Raw genomic sequence first — 20828 nt, forward strand, 5'->3', positions numbered from 1 at the left:
GATTTCAAGTGTGATTACTTTTACACCACTAATATTTGTCTCCTCGAGCTAGAAAATAAAGGATGATAAAAGATTTGTTAAGATAGTGTTTGACTTTTTTTCTTTATTTTTTACTTCGTTTCTCCTTAAAAAGAAAAGTCGGGTCAAACACAACTTTAAAGAACAATCCTAAAAGTAAATTATTTTTAATGAACCCCTTCCCCCCAAAAATGAATTATAAAAAACACACAAACAAACAAAAATGAAGTGTTTCATAAAGAAAAGCCTAAAAATGTTGGCCCAAACACTGCCTAGATTTGAAATAAAACTTTATATTAATCTGTATTGATCTACCCACATCTTTGAATGATTATAAGATCAACATGGTACAAGCAAAAAATATCGAGTGCTACTAAAACACGGATTGACGAGCAAATCCATATGAAATCATATTTGCAACTGTAACAGCAACAACGACCATGTCATAGTCAGCAAGAACTAAAATAAACCAATCTCTTTTTTGGTGACAAAAACTGAGTATCAATGCATCAACGCCCACATAAAATTTCTGTGGACAAAAAGTGCCAATAAATTGGCCACCTAAAAGAGCTTCGGTATTAACTTATGGCTAGAGAAATACACAACTAAACAAGGTATACAACAAAGTGGTATTACAGTAACAATGTTCTACTGCAAGAACTCTCTAGGATCAGTAACGAAACCAGTCAATGCAGATGCTGCAGCAGTATATGGTGAAGCTAAATATATTTGACCTTCCTTGTGGCCCATTCGGCCCGGGAAGTTCCTATTTGTAGTTGAAACACAAACCTGCACCACCAGCATGTAAACAATGGAGTAAATTATTCAGATTCTCAACCTCATCACTTATGTAGAAAGCATATAAATGCAATATGGCAAGGAACAGGAACAGCCATTCATCACATATAAGCGTTCTATATTGGTTGTGTGCCATGCTATTATTATATAAAGAGCACACTTCTCATGGCCTTACACTATTAAATAAAATGTATTAGATAACCACCATGAAAGTTTAAGTGTTTATTCCAACTTTTTTAAGGCTTATCTTGTCCCTTGCAGGGCCAATACAATCCTAGAAAAGATTTTTAAAATAAAGTAGCTTTCTTTGTAATGAAAAAACACCCCCCAAAAAAAAAGATTTTCTATAAAGGATAAATAGAGGAGCTTCTACTCTTATTGAGAAGAAAAACCCAAATAAGTTAGGCCAAACACTACTTACCTATGTTCTCACCCAACTCTACTATTTTCATTCCAGAAGTCACTTCTACTTTTAAAGAATTTATTTTTCTTTTTACAATACAGTTTTTAAAATATCTACCAATCAAATGAGAAATAAAAAGTACAAATTATCTACAATCATGTTAAAAAGATTTTTTTTCTACCCTTGCTAATTGCATTGCATCCAATGCTGTATTATTGGAATAAAGATCAATATTGACTCTTCATGACCATCAAAAGAGGCACAATTCTTCAAACCACCTTATCAGTTTTTCTCTAAAATATGAAAGCTTATAGAAGCCTTCATTCATCAATATTATTGCCATCATAACTCACCACTAACCATCTTGGCATAGCATGATCAACTGGACAAGTGAGACATTTAGAAGGGCACCACAACTCTTATTCATTACAAGTAAAAGGTTCTAAAAGGTTCAATTAATGTTTTTTTAAATATAAAAATTTCATGTCATGTCATGTCATACAAGTATCCAGGAATGAACAAGTTACTTCTCTTGTAACCGGAGTATTCTTAGGCCCAAGACAGGTCAATGCAGATATTAGCAACTCCTTCAATGTAACAAGGATAAAAGTAACAGAGGTAAAATTTGAGCTACAAGTGTATGTTACAGGATGCTCAGACAGAACTAAGGAACTTGCCTTAGGTTCATTCATACGTGCATAAGTATCTTTAGGACCACCCAAACAAGCACCACAACTAGGACTAGCAGGCGTGTCACATCCAGCTTCTTCAAATATCTGTGAGCAAGTCTTACCACCAGATCCAGGGACTGGGATGCTGTATATGTCCATCCAAACCTGAAATTCCATTAAAAGAGATAAATTGGAAGAGAGTCATCTATCATTATTTCCCAAGAGAAATTTATTACTAACTGTAAATCAACTTATACAAAGATATATAAACATGATAATTTTTTCAGACCTTCTGTGTTGCAGGCACAAGAAATGTGGGAACTTTGACCATTTTACCCTGCAGATGCAGATATCATGTTCTTCATTAGGGGAAATAGTTGTAAGATTAGGATAGACATTAGCACAAACATGTAAGAAAAAGCCTAACAAATTCTAATTGCAAATAAGATAAAATACCATACAAACGTGCTGACCAGTCTTAAACATTTTAGGATACACGTGGTCATACCACTAATGAGTGAAATGTTGCAGTAAACATAGTATTCCACACATATATATAGTAAAGAAGTCTTAGACTCAGTGAGAAAAGCTACTAATAATATTTTATCAGAAAGAACATCTTTTATAATAGAAGATTATAAATATGCAATAGGAAAATATGATACTTACTGATGCCAGAAAAATTTTTGCTGCAGCCATGAAATCCTCTGTTTTCCCACCTGTACAAGATCCTATGTATACTCTGTCAATTTTCACATCCTTGCACTCTCTTGCCAAAGCACGGTTATCTGGAGAATGTGGCTGCAACATTCTCAAGCATAATATTAGCGGTGAACATAGTGACAACATCAGATAATAACATACAGCTGCATGTAAAATAAAGACAGTCCAAGAACTAACCTTGGCCACCAGTGGCTCCAATTTTGAGACATCAAATCTATACTCAGAAAGAAATCTAGACACAAACAAAAGGGAAAGGATGTTAGTAATGGATAACACTAACAATATTAGGGTCTTTCCTACCATATCATATATAATAACACTTGTCCATAAAAACTTATCAAGTCAACATATAAAGTGCAATTTATTGAATACAAGGTGACACACAAAGCATCAACATTGAAAATAATGAGGGAAAACAAGAAGAAATTAGAAAATTATAATTACTTTGCTTGTTGGTCACTATACACTGGTTCATATGCCACAGATGTCTTTCCCTACAAAAAGAAATGGAAACAACATTAAAACAAATGCTGGACAAGACATTGGCAAGTATGCATGGGAAAAGTACCATTCACGTGGAATCATGAGTTCCTACCCATTGTGCTGACTCATCAAAACTTAATGATATGCAATTCAGCAAGCAAATTAATGAAAAGCAATGAAAAAGAAAATGTGATCCTGTCACTGCTAAACATGAATCAAGATTATTCACGATAGACAAAATACTACACATTCCTCTTAAAATAACACAGCCAAACAATTACTAACTTTGAATCTCTAGGTCAAGATCATCTAAAAAACTCTAAACGATTTTAAGATACAATCAAGATATTAGATATTTATGAGATATTCTAACACCCCCTCAACAAGATTTGGAAAGAGAAAAAGATGAGTCAGACAGGTAGAACAGAGGTTGGAGATGTCACCATATGCACCCTCACAACAAAAAGAGAAAGGCTGGTCAGATTTCAATTAGCAATTCATGGTGCCAGTCAGAGCTCCAATGCTAGAGCAATTTTAGGTTGTGGACAATATTGACATAGTACATGGAAGAAGCAATTTGGCAAAAAACTCCAAAGACAAGGGTGAATCTAACATTCACAGTTGCAGAAGCAGGAGAAAATGACATTGGACTTGGGTTTTGTTGGCCAAAATTTGCCACGATAGACAGAAAGACAAGAAGATGATATAATGAAATTCTTGAATTGGTTGTTCTTAAAAATTATCTTCTTTATTTGTCAAGCAAATCTTCAAAGAACTTGATAGTGAAATACTAACAAGAAAAGATACAGAGGATAATATCATTCTAATACCAAGTTTTAAATAAAGGATTTAGATTGTTAGAGTCGTGTAGTATGATTATGATAGACCCCCAGTAAGACAGGTTTACATTAGGAGAAATAAAAGCTGTAACAGGTGATAATTACTGATAGGCAGTTAGTTAGGTGGGACAGTTAAGCCTATAAATAAAATGTAACAAGGTAGAAATTGGAGTGTACTGGGTACCTCGAAAACCCAGAATTAGAAACCATACTGTATCTTCCTCTCTAAGTTCAATTTCAGTTTCCTATTGGAACTGAGTTGAAATCTTTAAGTTTTATCAATAAAGAATCATTTTCAGTAAACTGAGGGTACACGTCTCTATCAGATTACTCCCACAATTGTTATTTTTAAGGGGCTTTCCTTACTACTATATATGTAAGTTAATTGTTCTGTCATGATAAATAAGTCAAAGTTTGAGGACATTTGAGACCTAATGTAGACAAAGATGTTCACAGGAGAGATTTAGGGGAGTGTTCCAGTTCAGCATTGAACATTGAAAGCAAGGGAAGGAATAGTGAGAAGAGTCAAAATCAGACCTAAGGTTGAGGTAGATCAAAGTCTAGTGAGAAAGGTCAAACAAAAGTTAGGAATGAATTAGCAAAGCCCCAAGGAAGAACAAATATAAAAAGCAACAGGATGATGATGAATTTGCAAAGCAAAAAACGAAATTGCAGATGCTTTATTGCAGCTTGGATAGTCTCATTGATTCATGGGTTACGGACTGAGGTATGTTATTCCACACTACACCTTCTAAAGAATTACTTTATAAGTATGTATTTGGAAAGTTTGGGAACGTTTACCTAGCAGATGACAAATTCTTTGATATTGTGGAAAAAGGTGATATTGATATCAAGACGTGTAGCAGAACCTTGTGGACAATGCACAATATCGGACATATCCCTACCCTTAAATGAAATTTGATATCTATAAGTCAGTTGGATGATGAGGAGCATCACACCATTTTTGGAGACAGAGCTTAGAAGGTAATGAAAGGAAACCTTTAACTCACGGAAAGAAGCTAAGATCTATATATGATTACAGTGGAGGATATGGTAGCAATTGAAAATCATACTTCAAGTGGGAGAATTATTAAGAGTTATGCAGTCTGATTAGTCCCACATCTGTTATTTTTAAGGGACTTTTTCTTTCTTATTATTATATATGTTTAACAGCATGTAACATTAAATCCTTGTGACATTTTTCTCTCTCTCTTTTATTTTCTTTTTCTTGTTACTCCCAACATGGATAGGGAAGAAAGAAAAGAGAGAGTGGAGAATCAACATAGTAGCATATTAGATTGATACGAGGCATAATGATGCAATACAAAGCACCAACCCCTATTTAAACTAGTAAATACCATGATAGTTAAAATCAAGTTCTCTTATAACAATAGTAAAATCACTATTGGTTAAACTCCTCCAAATCAGTTGAACTCACTCAAACTCGAATAGAATCATGAGTCCAGAAGCAAGTTTATGAGTTCCAACAGAAAGCCCCTTTTTGGTAGAACGATTTTGTTTGGAACCTGTTTCTTAGGGTTACCCTTTCGCGGTGCAGATTGAAACCATCCACAAAAGCTCTCACGTCTTCTAACCTGCCACGGCACAGGTCACAATCTCCTTCAAACAAGTCACCTTCGTCATGTACGAATCTCAAAATCTCCCTCATTTTTGTCATGCACAGGTCACATCTCCCTTCCTGCTTCAAACCTCCCTCATTTCCAAAAATGAGCGGCAACGTTGTGCGAGAAACTGCAAAGTGCTGCTTGCAGCGGACAGAGAGCAAAGTGCGTGCTCAAACAGAACACATCCTCCAGCAGCGAACAAAGAGTGAAGTGCAGTACCTCCCTCATATCGCTGCTCCATTATTCTGCTATCCAAGTGAGTAAATTTGCAAATTTTCTCTTTGTGAAGTGTGAACAGAATATTGAGTGATTATTGACTTGAAAATTTGCAAATTTTTTTGGTATAGAATGACTCAAGTTGATGGATCAAAATCTTCAAGCAACACAAGCATTTCAAAGAGGATGAATGTTGTTGTAAATAGATCAAATAATGGGTGGAAACATGGGATAAACGTTGATGGTAATGCTAGAAGAGTTAAATGCAATTATTGTTCAAAAACAATTAATGGAGGAACTTTTAGATTTAAGCATCACCTTCCTGGCCTCAGTATTTGAAGAGGTTAAAATCTTTGTGATTAAATTTGTTGCTGAAGCTAAAGAAAGATCAAATAAAAAAAGAAAATTGCTGAACAATGAGGTAGAAGATGATGAGATTCAATGTCAAGATAGTCAACGGATGGATGGAAAACTTTTAAAAAAGGGGGAAGGGTATTTTACAGTTTGCTACACAAGGGAAAAGTGGTGCAGTTCAAGTAACATTAAATCAAATGATGAAGGACTTAAAGGTACAAGTTAATCAAAAAGTTGCACAAATTTTTTATACAAGTGTCATTCTTTTCAATTGTATTAAGAATGTGGAGTTGGAAAGATGTCTGAGATGATTGTTAGACATGGCAAGGGATATAAAACCTTCCTATCACGAGATTAAAGAAAAACTCTTGAAAGAAGCACTGGGCCAAATTAATGCAATGCTTGAAGAATTTAAGAATGAATGGAAGAGAACTGGTTACTCAAATATGTTAGATGGATGGACAGACAAGAAAAGGCTTTCAATTTTTAACTTTTTGTCTTGTATGTGGTTTTCGAATTTATTTGTAGTTATGAACCTATATGAAAAATTATTGATGAAAGGTGGGATAATCAGCTCAATAGACCTAGGATGGTAAATGACCCAATTGTGAGGTATAAGATTCATAATCAACTTCCAGAATTTCATTATACTCAAGGTCTTTTTGGTCTTGATGATGCAAAGTCAAACAAGAAGATTATGCTTCCTGGAATATGGTGGGACTTCTATGGGGGCAGATCTTAAGAGCTAAAAAGGTTTGCTATTGGTGTTCTTAGCTTAACTTGTAGCTCTTCTGGATGTAAGCAAAATTGGAGTGCATTTGAAATGGGAAATAAAGTTCTGATTTTTTTTGTATAATTTTCAACTTTTCTTTGTTTAGTACATTGACTAATAAGTGGTGCTGGACATTGTGCTATTTATTTCTAGGTTTCTACAAAGAGAAGAAATCGACTGTATAAAACAAAAAAGATAAATGACTTGGTTTATGTGATGAACAACACAACGTTAAGAACTAAACAAATAAAAAGAAATCTTATCCTTCCCTTTGATGATATTCAATCTGATGATGAATGGATAATTGACAAGGCACAAGTATAAGACATTGCTGAACTTGAACAACAGTCTTTAAGAGATGAAGTTAGCAATGTTGAAGAAGTTGGAAATTCAAGCAATCCAACTTTAGATTTAGATGGCCTTAAAGATTCAGTCCTTGATCCTAATATTGAGGAACCTCTTTCATAAAAAAAAGACGAAGAAAATTATAATGATGATGATAGTGGTAATGAAGTTGGTTATGATGAAGATGTTCAAGGGCTGAAGATTTGAAGATCATGAGTTATTTGCTCTTTTTGTTAGAAATGTTAGTTATTCACCTCATGAACTTGTGTACTGTGACCTTAAGATTTGAACATTTTGTCTGTGTGATTTTAACTTATTTTATGACTTCAGCACTGTATGATTTCATTATTTGAATGTTTTTTCTATTTTCTTAATTTTTTTTTTTGCATGAGATAAACTCTTACGAGTTTGAGTCGAGTTTACAAGCACTCCATGAGTTTACTTAAACTCTCGAGTTTAACAAGCTTGATAAATACTGCACCAAAATCTTAGTGTATTTTTTAGTGAACGTTTATAAAGTTGAGTTTGAATAAATTTGACTTTATACAATTGATTTTACATAAAAGTGAGTTTAAGGTGATGTGATTCATGTCTGAAAACTTTTCTCATAGAAATTTGTTAAAAAATTCAGAATGAATTTTATAACTCAACTCAATACAAAAGTTATCATTTTTCACATTAGTTCAAATGTTAGTTTGAAGGCAAAATCAAATTTGTTCAAGAGTGACCAAACATCATTTTTTTTTATAAAATCATGTTACAGTTAATAAACACGATTATGTAGAAATTCAACATGATATACTGAAATATGAAATTACTCCTAAGAGATCACCTAAGATACTCTAAATTATTCTACAATATAATCAATATATTGTTAGAAATTTACTGGATTTTTTAACGATGTAAAATCAAAATGCTAATACAAGTTTTTATTAAAAAAAATTCATTGAAAAAAGATAAGTTCATGGAAAATGCACACATATACATATAACTAAGGAGTAAAGACATCAATTTCAGCGCATCTTAGTTGCACAAACCTCAAGATATTTGTATGTAGTGTTATCAGCAGGAACAACACCATTCTTTCCACCAGCTTCAACAACCATGTTGCACAATGTCATCCGTTCTTCCATCTACCCAAGAGGAATAAATTACCAAAACAACACATATAGTCAAAAGAGAAAGAGTTCAGTAATTGAAGAAACAACTAGTTACATCATAGCATAACATGTTGCTAGTTGCTATACATACTTACAGTTAAACTTTCAACAGTTGAGCCAACAAACTCCATAGCTTTATATGTTGCACCAGCCACAGTTATTTCACCAATAATCTGCAAGGTAAATCATTCACTCACATAAGCATGTAATTATATTTTTACATTTGCTAGATGCAAACAGGTTAACAACCCACAGTCAGCTTATGACTAAGAGAAACAAAAGCACAGGATCAAGGTACTTACTTGCACAATCAAATCCTTTGAAAGCAAATAATTGGGCATTTCTCCATCCATTACAAATCTCAGAGTTGGAGGGACCTGCATATCAATAAGCCATATATAAAAATCAATTAGCTCTCTACTGTTAATAAATTGAACAGAAACTCAGAAAGGCACTTTTCCATCTTCATTCTTGTCCCAAAAAATTAAAGAAAACCTAATTTCTGCTTTTGTTAGTTTTCTCTTACAGTATCTCCAATTCTTTTCATTCAAAATGAGAGCACATGACTCTTGGAAATACATAAAATCAGCCAATAGAAAATGGCTAACAATAAAACCAATAATATATTCTTTGAATATATAAATATTAAAGAGAGTTAAAAGAAAGAGAGAGATACAACAAAATTAGCAGCAAATTCTGATTAGCTGGCTGCCAAACTGATAAAAGCGAAATGACATGATAAGCAAAAAAATAATATAAATTAAACCTATTTAAGTCTATAACTACCACATATAAAACCTTAAGGGTGGAGCAGATAATAAAGGTAAAAAATATAAATATTCCATATTAATGAGTATAGTTCAGATCAACTGTAATTCATACAGATTCTGTTAAGTGACATTTCCGTTGTAACTGCTTTTGTGTTTCTGCTGTAACCAAATTCAGGATTAGTACTTTCCTCTTATGTAGGCTACTATAAATAGCTATCATTGATCTGAGTTGAATGAGTTTTTGTAATTCAATAAAATCAGAGTTTTCAGTTTCTCTCAATTCTCTCGCTGTCTCTGTTCTCTCTGCTCATGGATTTTATCATGGTATCCAGAGCTTTTGATCCCAAACCATAGCTCCACTACTTTCAATCAAAGAACCCTAGTTCTTAAAGTTTTCTGTGGCATCAGAGATTCCATCACAAATAAGCAAGATTCTCCACCTGAATCCAGTGTTTCGCCACCTATCTCTGATTCACATTCATCTTCTGCTCCACCTATATTTTCACATCAACTTTCCATCTCAATCAATGAAAAGAATTTTCTCCAATGGAAACAACAGGTTAAAGGTATCATTCATGGTCACAAATTGCATCAATTTGTGGTAAATCCTGTGATTCCACAATGTTTTCTATCTGAAACTGATCAAGATCTTGCGATTGAAAGCAAGATGCTTTACTCAGCATGTGACCTCTCATCGATTTATGATTCTCTGCTTCAGATAGTGGTAAAATGTCATCATTCATGACAAATTTGGGATGAAATCCATAGTTTCTTTCACGATCAACTCACAATGCAATTGAGACAGCTCCAATCTGAGCTGCATTCGATCACCAAAGGAAATCAAACTGTTGTAAAATTTCTGCTGTGAATTCAAGCAATAACAGGGTTGTCAATCAGTCCCTAATTTTCTTCAACACCAGATTGTTTTTTACCTCTTCATCTATGACATCAATATCCTGCCAAAACCATCTAGAGATAGCTTTCAACTCTTTATCTTCCTCCTTTCTAGATAGTGCATCCAAACCTCTATTGGTGGATCCAGCTTTGTAACAATGTCAAACTCATAACCTAGCAGTTTGGCCAGCCAATTCTGTTCATGTGTAGTATCTCGCTGTTCCAGGTCCAGCAGGTATCGAGGACTCTTCTGATCCGAACAAATAAGGATGCCAATGTTGAATGGCAGGAATCAAAGCCATGAGTTCTTTTTCATACACTGACTTTGCTAAGGTAGAATTGGATCGAGCCTCACCAATTGTTCTCCTCTCTTACGATAACACTGTCCCGAACCCTTTACACGTCAGACTCCATGATGCAAGGCTTTGAAAATTCAAGCATGGCTAAAACAGGGACTGAAGTGACCTTCTGCTGTAATTTCCTAAAGGCTTCTTCCGCAAGTGAATTCCACACAAAATTCCCCATTTTTAATAGTTCAGTCAATGGGCAAACAATTTTGCCATAGTCCTTGATGAACTGTCTATAATATCCCATCAATCCCAACAAGCTTCACAACGCTTTGATGGTTTTGGGAATTGGCCATTGAAGAGATAGAGTGAATTTTCCTTTAATCCATCGCTACCTTCTCCTAAGAAATAATATGGCCTAGATGCTCCACCTTAGTTTGACCAAAGATGGATTGGCAAAGAATTGATGCTGTTCCAAGGTCTCCAAAACTTGCTGCAAGTGAGATAAATGTTCTTCCCATATTCTACTGTAGATGAGGGTATCATCAATACTAAAACAAACCTTTGTAGAAATGGTTTCAAAGTGGAATTCATGACACTTTGCAATGTAGCAGGGGCATTAGTGAGGCCAAATGACAAGGAATTCAAAATGGCCCTAGTGTGTATGACATGCTGTCTTTTGTATGTCCTCTTCAAACATCCTAATTTTGTGATAACCCTATCTCAAATCAATTTTAGAAAAGAAAGCAGCTCCCTACAGTTCATCTATGAGTTCCTCCATAATGGGAATTGGAAATTTGTCAGGAATTGTAGCCTTATTGAGGGCTTGGTAGTCTACACAAAGTCACCAGCTACCATCCTTTTTCATTATCAAAATCTCCGGGTTGGAGAAAGGACTTCTACTAGGCCGGATTATTCCTGATTTCACCATCTCTTCTTCTAACCTTTCCATCTCATCCCTCTGTATATGAGGGTATCTATAAGGCTGAATATTGACCAGGTCCGTGCCTGCCTTTAAAGGAATTCTATGGTCATTATTGCGGACCAGAGGCAAACCTGTTGGGACTGCAAAGACTGGTCAAAACTGATGAAGTAATTTCTGCAATTGTGAATCTTGGTTTGTAGACAGTGATGATTGTCCTCCATCCTCCTCATCAACCACACACAACAATATGGAAGCAAACTCTACCTCCTTAACCTTTAAAAGAGACCGAGAGGAAAGCGAAGTTTTAGACAAACTTGGGTCCCCTTGAATATATTATAATTATTATACACAAAGGACATTGTCAAGATTCTCCAATGCACCTTAACTTCCCCCAATGTCTCTAGCCAAGCCACTCCAAGTATTATATCAACTCCACCCAAATTGAGTAAGTAAAAACCATCGCTGATCTTGTGGTCAGACAAAGCCAATTCCAACTCTTCAAACAGCCCTATGAGTCTTTCCTGTACCCATCCTCCAATCGAACCCTGAAAGCAGGTATTGCTGTAATGGGTAAACCCCAATTCCAGCTCTATACCAAGCTTTGAGCAAAGAACTTATGGGTCATGCCACTATCAATTAATACTAGTATGTGAACATCATGCAATAGCCCATAAAGTTTCATCATCTTAGGTTGAGTCATTCCTCCAGCCGAGTACAAAGACAAATTCAACATTTAGCAAGTTATCTCCAGAGACTTGGAATCCTCTATATTAACCTCTCCCTGAACCTGCAATGCCACAATTTCCCCTTCCTCATTCAACATTTCATCCTCAGTCAGATGGTGATTCTTAGACTTTTTACTAGACACCTATGACCAGGCCTGAATTTCCCTCTGCATCAAAAACACCTACCTTCTATTCTCCTTTTGAGGTATTCCTAATAATAAGGCAGATGCATATGCCACCTTGGTTTCGAGGCTGATTTCCGTCACTTCATGCAGTTGAATCTAGCAACAATTTTTGCCCACTTTGATTCATTCTCTTGTCAACAAATACTGCAGATTTATTCAACCACGTAGCTAACTGTCCTTGCACTGTACTACACAAACCCACTACTACTCCAAAAGAAGAAGCCTGATAAATTTGGTTGCGACTATTTGCTCCACCAAAAACTTGCGAAGATCGTTGTTAAGATTTCTTACATTGGTTAGGAATAGAGTCAGAATACTCCTTATAACGACTATGGCAGTCCTCCTCTTATGAGCTAGTTTTGGGAGTGAGTTAGACCCAAGTTTCTTAACATAGTATCAGAGCCTATTCAGTTTGAACATTAGGTTGCCCACAGATGTCCAGTCTTGTTGGATCTAGCCATGCAAATGTCCAGTCCTGCAAGTTTCATGCACCAAATGTCCAATCCTAGGCGTGAGAGGGGGGTGTTAAGATGTCCCACATTGGTTAAAAACAGAGACAAAATACTCCTTATAAGGGATAGGATAGTCCTCCTCCTATGAGCTAGCTTTTGGAAGTGAGTTAGGCCCAAGTTTCTTAACAATTGTAACTCTTCTTCTATCCTGGGCTAAATTTATAACTTTGGTGTGTACATACTTGACATCTCACCTTAGCAAATAATCTGCCCAAGACATAACCTAGCAATTCCTCCTCAATTACTTCCAATGCTTGAGCCACTAACAATTCGATTTCTTGCACATACTCTTCTAACGTCCCCATTTTCGTAAACTCATCAATCTTTCTTAGACATCACCAAGACAATGCCCTCCAAAATGTTGAATCATCATGATGGACATCAACTGGTATGAGAATAAAGACTGAATCATATTCAATTGAACTGATACGGAATTAGAAGTTACATAGGAAATTGAGCAAAACGGGTTGAGTACAAGGCTTCCTCCAAAGATGTATGAGAGCCTGGTCTCTCCCTTCCCGAAACCCCTCAAAAACTGCCTGCCCTCCTTTCTACCTCTTCTCCTATTTTTATTCTGCTCATAACTGCTTAGAGGCAGTTACACTTACCCCCACTAATTAAAATAACATCTCCTAAAATAATTAAAAACTGCTAAGATAATTCAATCCTATTAAAAAACCTAAGTCTTAGCTCTCTTCTTATAATATTTACTTATAAGGGGCCTAACACATCGCTTCTACCAATTTTTTTCTAGGAAAGTACTTGTGCTTTCTTGTGCAAGAATCTGAACTAGTGAATGGCAATCCCTTCCATACTAACAAAAGCAACATGCACCTTCTTTGAGTCCTTTGTTTGAAGCACCTCAAAGAACTTCTCAGCTCTGGCAATCCACCCCAATGGGTTAGTACCACCAAAACAGGGGCAATTCAAACTTCTTTGCCTAAGGGCGGTTGCTTCCTTCACTTGAATTTTCCGAGTTAGAATCTTTTCCCACTTTCAAATTGGCCTTTCAATTGATTCTTTGTCATGATTCAATTGAGCCTCTTCTTTGTCCTACTCCATGCTTATCCCCTATTTTTCCATCCACGAACTTGGTAATTGTTTGATTTCATGAATCCATGTTCTTCTTCATCTCATACATGCTCAACTCCAAAGATCGAAGCTGCAATCCTAGCTCAGGTGGTTTTCTTTAGAAGCTCCATCAATTTTCCAATGACTCAATCCTATGTTCCATTGCGCCACGGTGATTGATCCAGTAGGTCAGACCAATTTGTTATGAACTCTGATAGTAATAAACAGAATTGTGCATGAGAAGAAAACTGGAGAAATAAAGAGTGAATGGAAAGAACTTCAATTGATTTCAGTAGCATCCAAGTAGCCAAGCCTCCTTCAAGGGAATTCCCCTGCAACTTGGTGAATCATTAATTTTTCCACCCCTGGCAAAAAACTAATTCGCTCCTATTATGTGTTTACTTGCTAATAATAACCCTAACTACTAGTCCTAATTGTTATTTCCTTTTTTAGCCTAACAAAACCCTAGCCAAGAGCCAAATGAAAATTGCAGATGTGTACAGAAGGCAGATTTATCTTCTTATGACCATATGATACAGTTAATCAACATAAAAAGAGAAAGTGCAAATAACAAATAGTATATGAAATGAATCTCTCTTCAACGGAAATGGTAACAAGGTCTAAACACAGAAATAAAGGTCAACATATAACAAAATAACAATACGAATATCTCACTCTCTTGCCCAAGCCTCAGCCGAATTCTTACTACAATTCTTCTCTCTCTTGCTCATGCTTCCTTTCTCTCTTATAACCAACTTCCTATTTCACATACCTCTCATGAGTGCCCAATGTCTAGCCCACTCAGCATGACTAACTCTCCCCCAAATCCTTCACCATGTGTAACCTTGTTACCTCTCCTAGAATATACCTTCCAAGTTGTGGCATCTCCATTTACCTACTAATCCAATAACTTCATCTTATTTCTAGAGTTAGTAGACTCATGGATCTCATCACCATAGCATAGTGTTTCCTGGATCACAACATTAAATAATTTGTAGAACATAAAACCTAGGTGGTTCTTCACTCAAATATGCAATTTTTGTTCAAGGAGGATTGGGAAAAGGGACACATTGCTATAGATCAAGCCAAAATGGAGAGCTGATTCAAGCCAAGATTGTACTTAAGATAGTGGTCAGATGGCTACAGGATATGAACAAAATTCTTGGGAGGAAACAACATTGTGGACAAAGTAGACGTGTGTTGGAATTATGTAATTATAGTAATATTGTAAATAGGAAAATTAGTATCTTAGTAATTATGGTAACTCCGTAACTGTATATTCTATGTCAATCATCCCAATTATAAAAATATGTTCTGCCATGTAGTGAAAACACAGATTCATCCTATGTTTCAAATAACCATTTCATGCTTCCACAGAACCACCTCCTTCACGTCCTCTGCAGGTGTATCGCTATCACTAGCCCCTCTCTATATCGCCAGTGTATGTTGATCCTACCTCTGACTCGCTTCTGGTGCCACTCACCCTCTCTTCTCTGGGCTTGTCATTATTCTTTATAAAGGTATATGCTCTACCTGTAATCCCTCTCCTCATTATGTTTCTTTGACTTAGCATCGTTTGTTCTCTTCATATTATACTTATTTGTCTTCCTTGTTCTTTATTTCTATTCCTCAATCTACAGGTGATGCTCCCTCTCATCCCAATTGGAAACAAGCAATGATTAATAAAATGTGTACTCTTCAAAATAGTAGTACTTTAGAACTTGTTCCCCTTCCTCTAAGAAAGTCTCTTGTTGGTTGTAGGTGGATCTATACAGTCAAGGTTGGTCCTCATGGTAAGATTAATCGCTTTAAGACTCATTTGGTGGCCAAAGGTTATACATAGATATTTGATTTGGACTACAGTAACACTTTCTCTCCTGTCACCAAAATGACATATGTCCAGCTACTCATATCTATGGCTACCATTCGTCATTGGCCGCTTTTTCAGCTTGATATCAAGAATGTTTTTCTTTATGGTGATCTTTAAGAAAAAGTCTATATGGAGCAACCTCCTGGATTAGTTGCTCAAGGGAAGTCTTCAGAACTTGTTTGTTGTCTTCAAAAACCCTTTATGGTCTCAAAGTCAAACAAACTCGAAGGACATGGTTTGGCAAATTCAGCATGGTAGTTCAATAGTTTGGCATGACTCGAAGTGAAAAAAATCACTCCATTTTTTGTCATTATTCAACTTTAGGTTTTATTTACTTAATTATGTATGTAGATGACATCATCATTACAAGAAGTGATCATCATGGCATTGAACAGGTAAAGCAATACATTTGTCAATACTTTTAAACAAAAGACTTTGGCAGACTATGATACTTTTTGGGGATTGAGGTGACACAATCCAAGAGTGGTGGTGTGATTTCCTAAAAGAAGTATGCAATGGATATCCTAGAGAAAATAGGATTGATGGGGGTCAAACCTATTGATACTCCTATGGATCCTAATACCAAACTTCTGCCAAGTCAAAGGAAGCTACTTTCAGATCCAAAAAGGTATAGAAGACTTGTTGAAAAATTAAATTATCTGACAATTACTTGCCCAAACATTTCTTTTGCAGTCAATGTGGTGAGTCAGTTCTGTAACTCTCCTTGTGATGAACATTGGGATGCAGTAATTCGTATTCTCAAATGTATTAAAGGAGCTTCAGGAAAACAAAACACAGGCCTCTAAGGCATAGATATTAAACTCATAACAAAGATCAAAGTCAAACTAGTCAAAAAATTGGGACATTAGCAATGTTATCAATGGCAGATGACGGCTCATGGCGGAAACAAAAAAAACTGCCATAAAGTTATGGCGGCAACTATGGCAGTTATGGCAAATTTATGGCAGATATAATAAAATATATAAAAAATATTATAGTATGCATATATAATATTTATGTACACAGAAATTTAATATAAATGCTCAAGAAATTCTCAAGATTACATTTCATCATTCCAAGTAAGTGTAAAAAAGAAAAACACTGCAGCATGGATGTTATATTAAACAAAAAATGCTAAATAGAGCTTGAACAGCAAAACTGAAGATGAATAGCAAAACAGATCTTGAACAGAAAAGCAAGAATGATCAGTGAATAGTAAAATAGAGCTCAATCAGAAAATCATAATAGGTGCCGGAAAAGCTTATTTCTCGGGTGAACAGCAAAGCAGAGGAGACGCCAGAAAAACTGACTTCTCCGGCGAAATGGAGTGAGTGACCCTTCGGACTAGCTGATTTTTCCAGCAAAATGGAGTGGGAGAGTCAGTGAGGATGGGAGAAACTACTACATTGAGGTTTCGACTTTTCGTGCAGAGAGGAAGAGTGTGGAGGAAGATGAAATATATGCTTTATCAAGGGTAAATGACCTTTCTACCCTTAAAAATAATCAAAACAGTGCATTTAGAAAAAAAAAATAGAAAAGGGTTTCTTCCTTTCCCCAAAATGGCACAACAGCACCTGTGACTTCTCCCTATTCTAGCCGCAAACCACTTGCAACCACCGCGACGCAACAAACGCCCTGTAATGTGGTGGTAGTGGCAGCCAACAGCTGCTCCACACCGCACCAGCTTTATCGCGCTGCTATTAACAACTCACCTTAGGGTTTTTCTGCGCGGGTCAACCTCTGGACTGGGTCGTGTTCACAGCCCAACCTTGCAAAAACGCCATTTTTTAACAATTTCCACCTATTGCCATGCGCATAACGGCCGCCATGGAAAAACGCCAAAAAACACAAACGCTGTAAAGGTGGGGTTAAAAACCACCACCAAATTTCGTCATGGCCGCCATTTAACAACACTAGACCATAGGCCACTATTAAAATCATTATTGGTTGTAGTTGGGTTTATGCTTTAAATTTGAATCTTAACAGTTCTATTGCTCAATTTGAAACCTGCCTAGCTGCAAAGGGATGTGCCCAAATAAAAGTTTCACCTATACTGGTATTTCTCTAGTATAATCGACATTAGTTAATTCTTAACAATTACCTCTTGCATCAGTTGGAAGCAATGAACACATTTCTTCATTGTGAGCATACAAAGAAAACCATATACGGAACAAACACCTGGTTTTGTTGCTCAGAGGTGGGGAACCACAATATTTGTTTATCAAATTATTCATTCTTCAGTTCAAAGCAGTAGCCTAAAAAATTTTGTTTGGTAGGTTTAGGGATGTAATCTAACATTTTGGTTTTACAAGGAGCAAGAGTGGCCATACTATTTAAACATTCTGATTGTTAGCTACATGTTTTGTTAATTGTTTGTTTATGTAGATAAAACCTTGTGTGGTAAAGCTTTGTTGCCTTTGTTGTAGTTAATTGTTTGTGTAGATGAAAACATGATCACAAACAGTGACAGGGGTGATATGTATGCTCTGAAAATGCTGTGAAAGCCCAAAAGCTAGCTACAATGAAGGACGAGGGAAAGGACATAAAAGGTATACTTTTAAAACCATGTTATGTCAAGAGAATACACAATAGTGACACATTGTGCAAGTTTTCATAGTAAAAAGAAACATAATATAATAGCTCAACAGCAGCATCATAGACTTTAGAGAACAATAAAATTTACCTTGAGCAGAAGCTTCCCAGTTCCCAGCACAAAACCAGCATCAGTATTACCAATCCCTGTAGCAAATTGACCAAATGCTCCAGCAGTACAAGTGTGAGAATCAGTACCTAAGAGAACCTGAAGGTAACATAACAAAATTAGCAAAGCAGGAAATTCTGTCAAACAAATGAACAATACTTCACCATAGTTTAAATAACTTGTTAAACTAATCAAACCTCTCCTGGCCTACAATGACCTTCCTGAGCAAGAGCAACATGGCAAACACCCTTATAGTCTGGATTTGCCTGCATTTTTATAATCCCACAGTTAGTGTTCATGGATAGTGTGCATTACAGTGCTCTTTTACAAATTGAAACAACCAAATTAATATTGAAAAAGTCAAAAGAATGCATACCTTAAAATTACTAAGATCCTTAATATCATAAAAGTACTTGATATTCTGCTCGTGGCAAAAATCTCTTAATATGTCTACGTTGCGATTGGCTCGTTCATCACTTGTGAATATATAGTGGTCAGGTATTATTACAACCTTTTCACGGTCCCAAACCTTCAAATTAACAACACAATCAGGAAATTACAAAACTTAGGTCTCAGCATATAACGAGATTGACAATCAACTAATAGTAGAAAAATTAATATCATTCTATGAGCCACATAAATATAAGCACTAAACCCAATATAACTTTTTTGCACATGCTATTAGATACATTGTTATGCACAGAAAGCTTTCAAGGTAAAAGAATCAATAGTATGACCGGAAATATCAAATGCACAGCACACTTAAACCAGTAAAGTCATTCCTACAAAAAATAAATTACCATTCTATATCCCTTTTTAGTGATTACAAATACTAGCATCACTCATAGGAATTTTAAATTGACAAAAATCTCGAGAAAAAAGCACATAATTACTTGTTGATAAACGGAAGAGGAGTGCTAGAAATACACACTCTAACACACTCTCTGTTGTTGGCTGAAATTTATTAGGAACTACAAAAGTATGAGTGAGAATCATTAAATTAGGAGTGATTTCCTATAAATTATAGCCAAATAATAAAGGGTATGTTAGAGAATGTGTTACTACAATTTCTCTAATCAGAAAAATATTACTCCGATTGTTCATCATATCAATGTCACCAACATGACCCTGATCCTATTTTTTTCCCACAACCATCAAAATTCATCCTTACATAAATTTCCTAAATCGACATCAACATTTCCAGTGGCCATCCAATCCAAGCAGATACAAACCACGTTCATACATCAGCTCTCCAAAAAACCAATCCCAATTAAGTTCACAACCATCAGAAATCAAAATTACGAAAAAAAAAAAAAAAAGCGCCAAATTACCTTGGCATCCTCACCAAACTCCCTCTTGAAAATTCCAATAGAACCAGGGCCACACACATCATGTGTCATCAAAATGTCAACGTTGACCCAAACATTATCCCCAGGGCTCAACTGTGCCTTCTCCGAAGCTCTAGCCAATATCTTCTCAGTCATGGTCATCCCAGTCTTCACCTGAAACACATCAAAACCATCAACAAGGACTCAACAACAATCTTAAAATCCAAAAGGGTAACCGAAACACCAATAGAAACAGAACTGATCCAGTGGTATAAGGCTGGCGCTGTGGCGCTGAAACAGCACAAGAGATTCTCCTTGGAACCACTTTGAGGCATCTCTGATATGCGAAAGCAGAGAGAGCCGGATCCTTCAGAGAGACAAAAAAAAAAGAGGGGGGGTGAGTTTGAGCAAAGTTAAGCCCTTTGGGGCAAAAGGGGTGAAGAAAAACGAAGTCTTTTGCAGCATGGAAAAGAGAAGATTGAGATAAGTAACAATGATGCGTTGGATTTGCGAGTGGGAAAGGGGGTACCAGAGATCGAACCTTGGTGTGGAGAAAGGAAGTGAAGGATGGAGAAAGAAGCGAGGAAGCCATTGTTGATGTTTGATGTTTGGAGGCTGTGTCCTAAAACTGATGTTTTGTTTGTGGACTCTGTTGGGTGATTCCTCACTGAGTTTGTGCTGTGTTTTTTATACTAGGCTCTTCGTTTCTCTCTCTCGGCTCAGGCAACTCGTGAACGCGTGTTAAGTTTTTTAGTTTGGATTATTATTTATGCTTTTAGTTCTCATATTACGATGACTTTTTTATTTTGATTCCTTTTAACCATTTTTTCATTTTATCTTTTAAGATTCTGTCAATTAAATTTTTAAGTAGAAATCTCTTAGATTACGTCATCATTAGAAATTAAAAATATCTTTTTTAAACTATCAGAATTAAAATTAAAAGAAAATCATTAAAAAAATAAAGAAAAAATACTAAAATATTTTAGTTTTGGATTATTATTTTATGTTTTAGGCTTTTTTTGGACAAGTCATTTTAAAATTCTTTGGATAGTAAAAAAAATGTAGTTTTAAAATATAAAAGAATTTTAATTAGATAATTTGTATATTAAATAAAAGAAATTTTAAATGATTTATTTCTTAAAAAAATTAGAAA

General features: G+C 35.7%; 1 protein-coding gene across 5 annotated transcripts; it reads right to left on the minus strand.

The window, feature by feature from the left end:
* Window positions 1-278: 278 nt before the first annotated feature.
* Window positions 279-20413, minus strand: LOC113871033 (3-isopropylmalate dehydratase large subunit, chloroplastic-like). Of its 5 annotated transcripts, none has more exons than XM_027507718.1 (15): window positions 20217-20413; window positions 19935-20042; window positions 19679-19849; window positions 18724-18876; window positions 18545-18613; window positions 18330-18446; window positions 8710-8784; window positions 8503-8580; window positions 8285-8380; window positions 3058-3107; window positions 2791-2845; window positions 2560-2691; window positions 2180-2227; window positions 1897-2055; window positions 299-807 (listed from the first exon to the last, which is right to left on the minus strand). In XM_027507718.1, exons 1-15 carry the CDS (start codon window positions 20265-20267, stop codon window positions 667-669), a joined length of 1503 nt encoding a protein of 500 aa, XP_027363519.1. In that variant the 5' UTR covers window positions 20268-20413; the 3' UTR covers window positions 299-666. The 5 variants fall into 5 exon arrangements, with proteins under 5 accessions (XP_027363515.1, XP_027363519.1, XP_027363518.1 ...); XM_027507717.1 differs by having other exon boundaries at window positions 371-807; window positions 19935-20045; window positions 20217-20376; XM_027507715.1 differs by having other exon boundaries at window positions 371-807; window positions 19935-20051; window positions 20211-20346.
* Window positions 20414-20828: the final 415 nt, after the last annotated feature.

This window comes from Abrus precatorius, unplaced genomic scaffold, assembly GCF_003935025.1.
Source record: "Abrus precatorius isolate BTA unplaced genomic scaffold, Abrus_2018 Scaffold7, whole genome shotgun sequence".
Taxonomy (NCBI): domain Eukaryota; kingdom Viridiplantae; phylum Streptophyta; class Magnoliopsida; order Fabales; family Fabaceae; genus Abrus; species Abrus precatorius.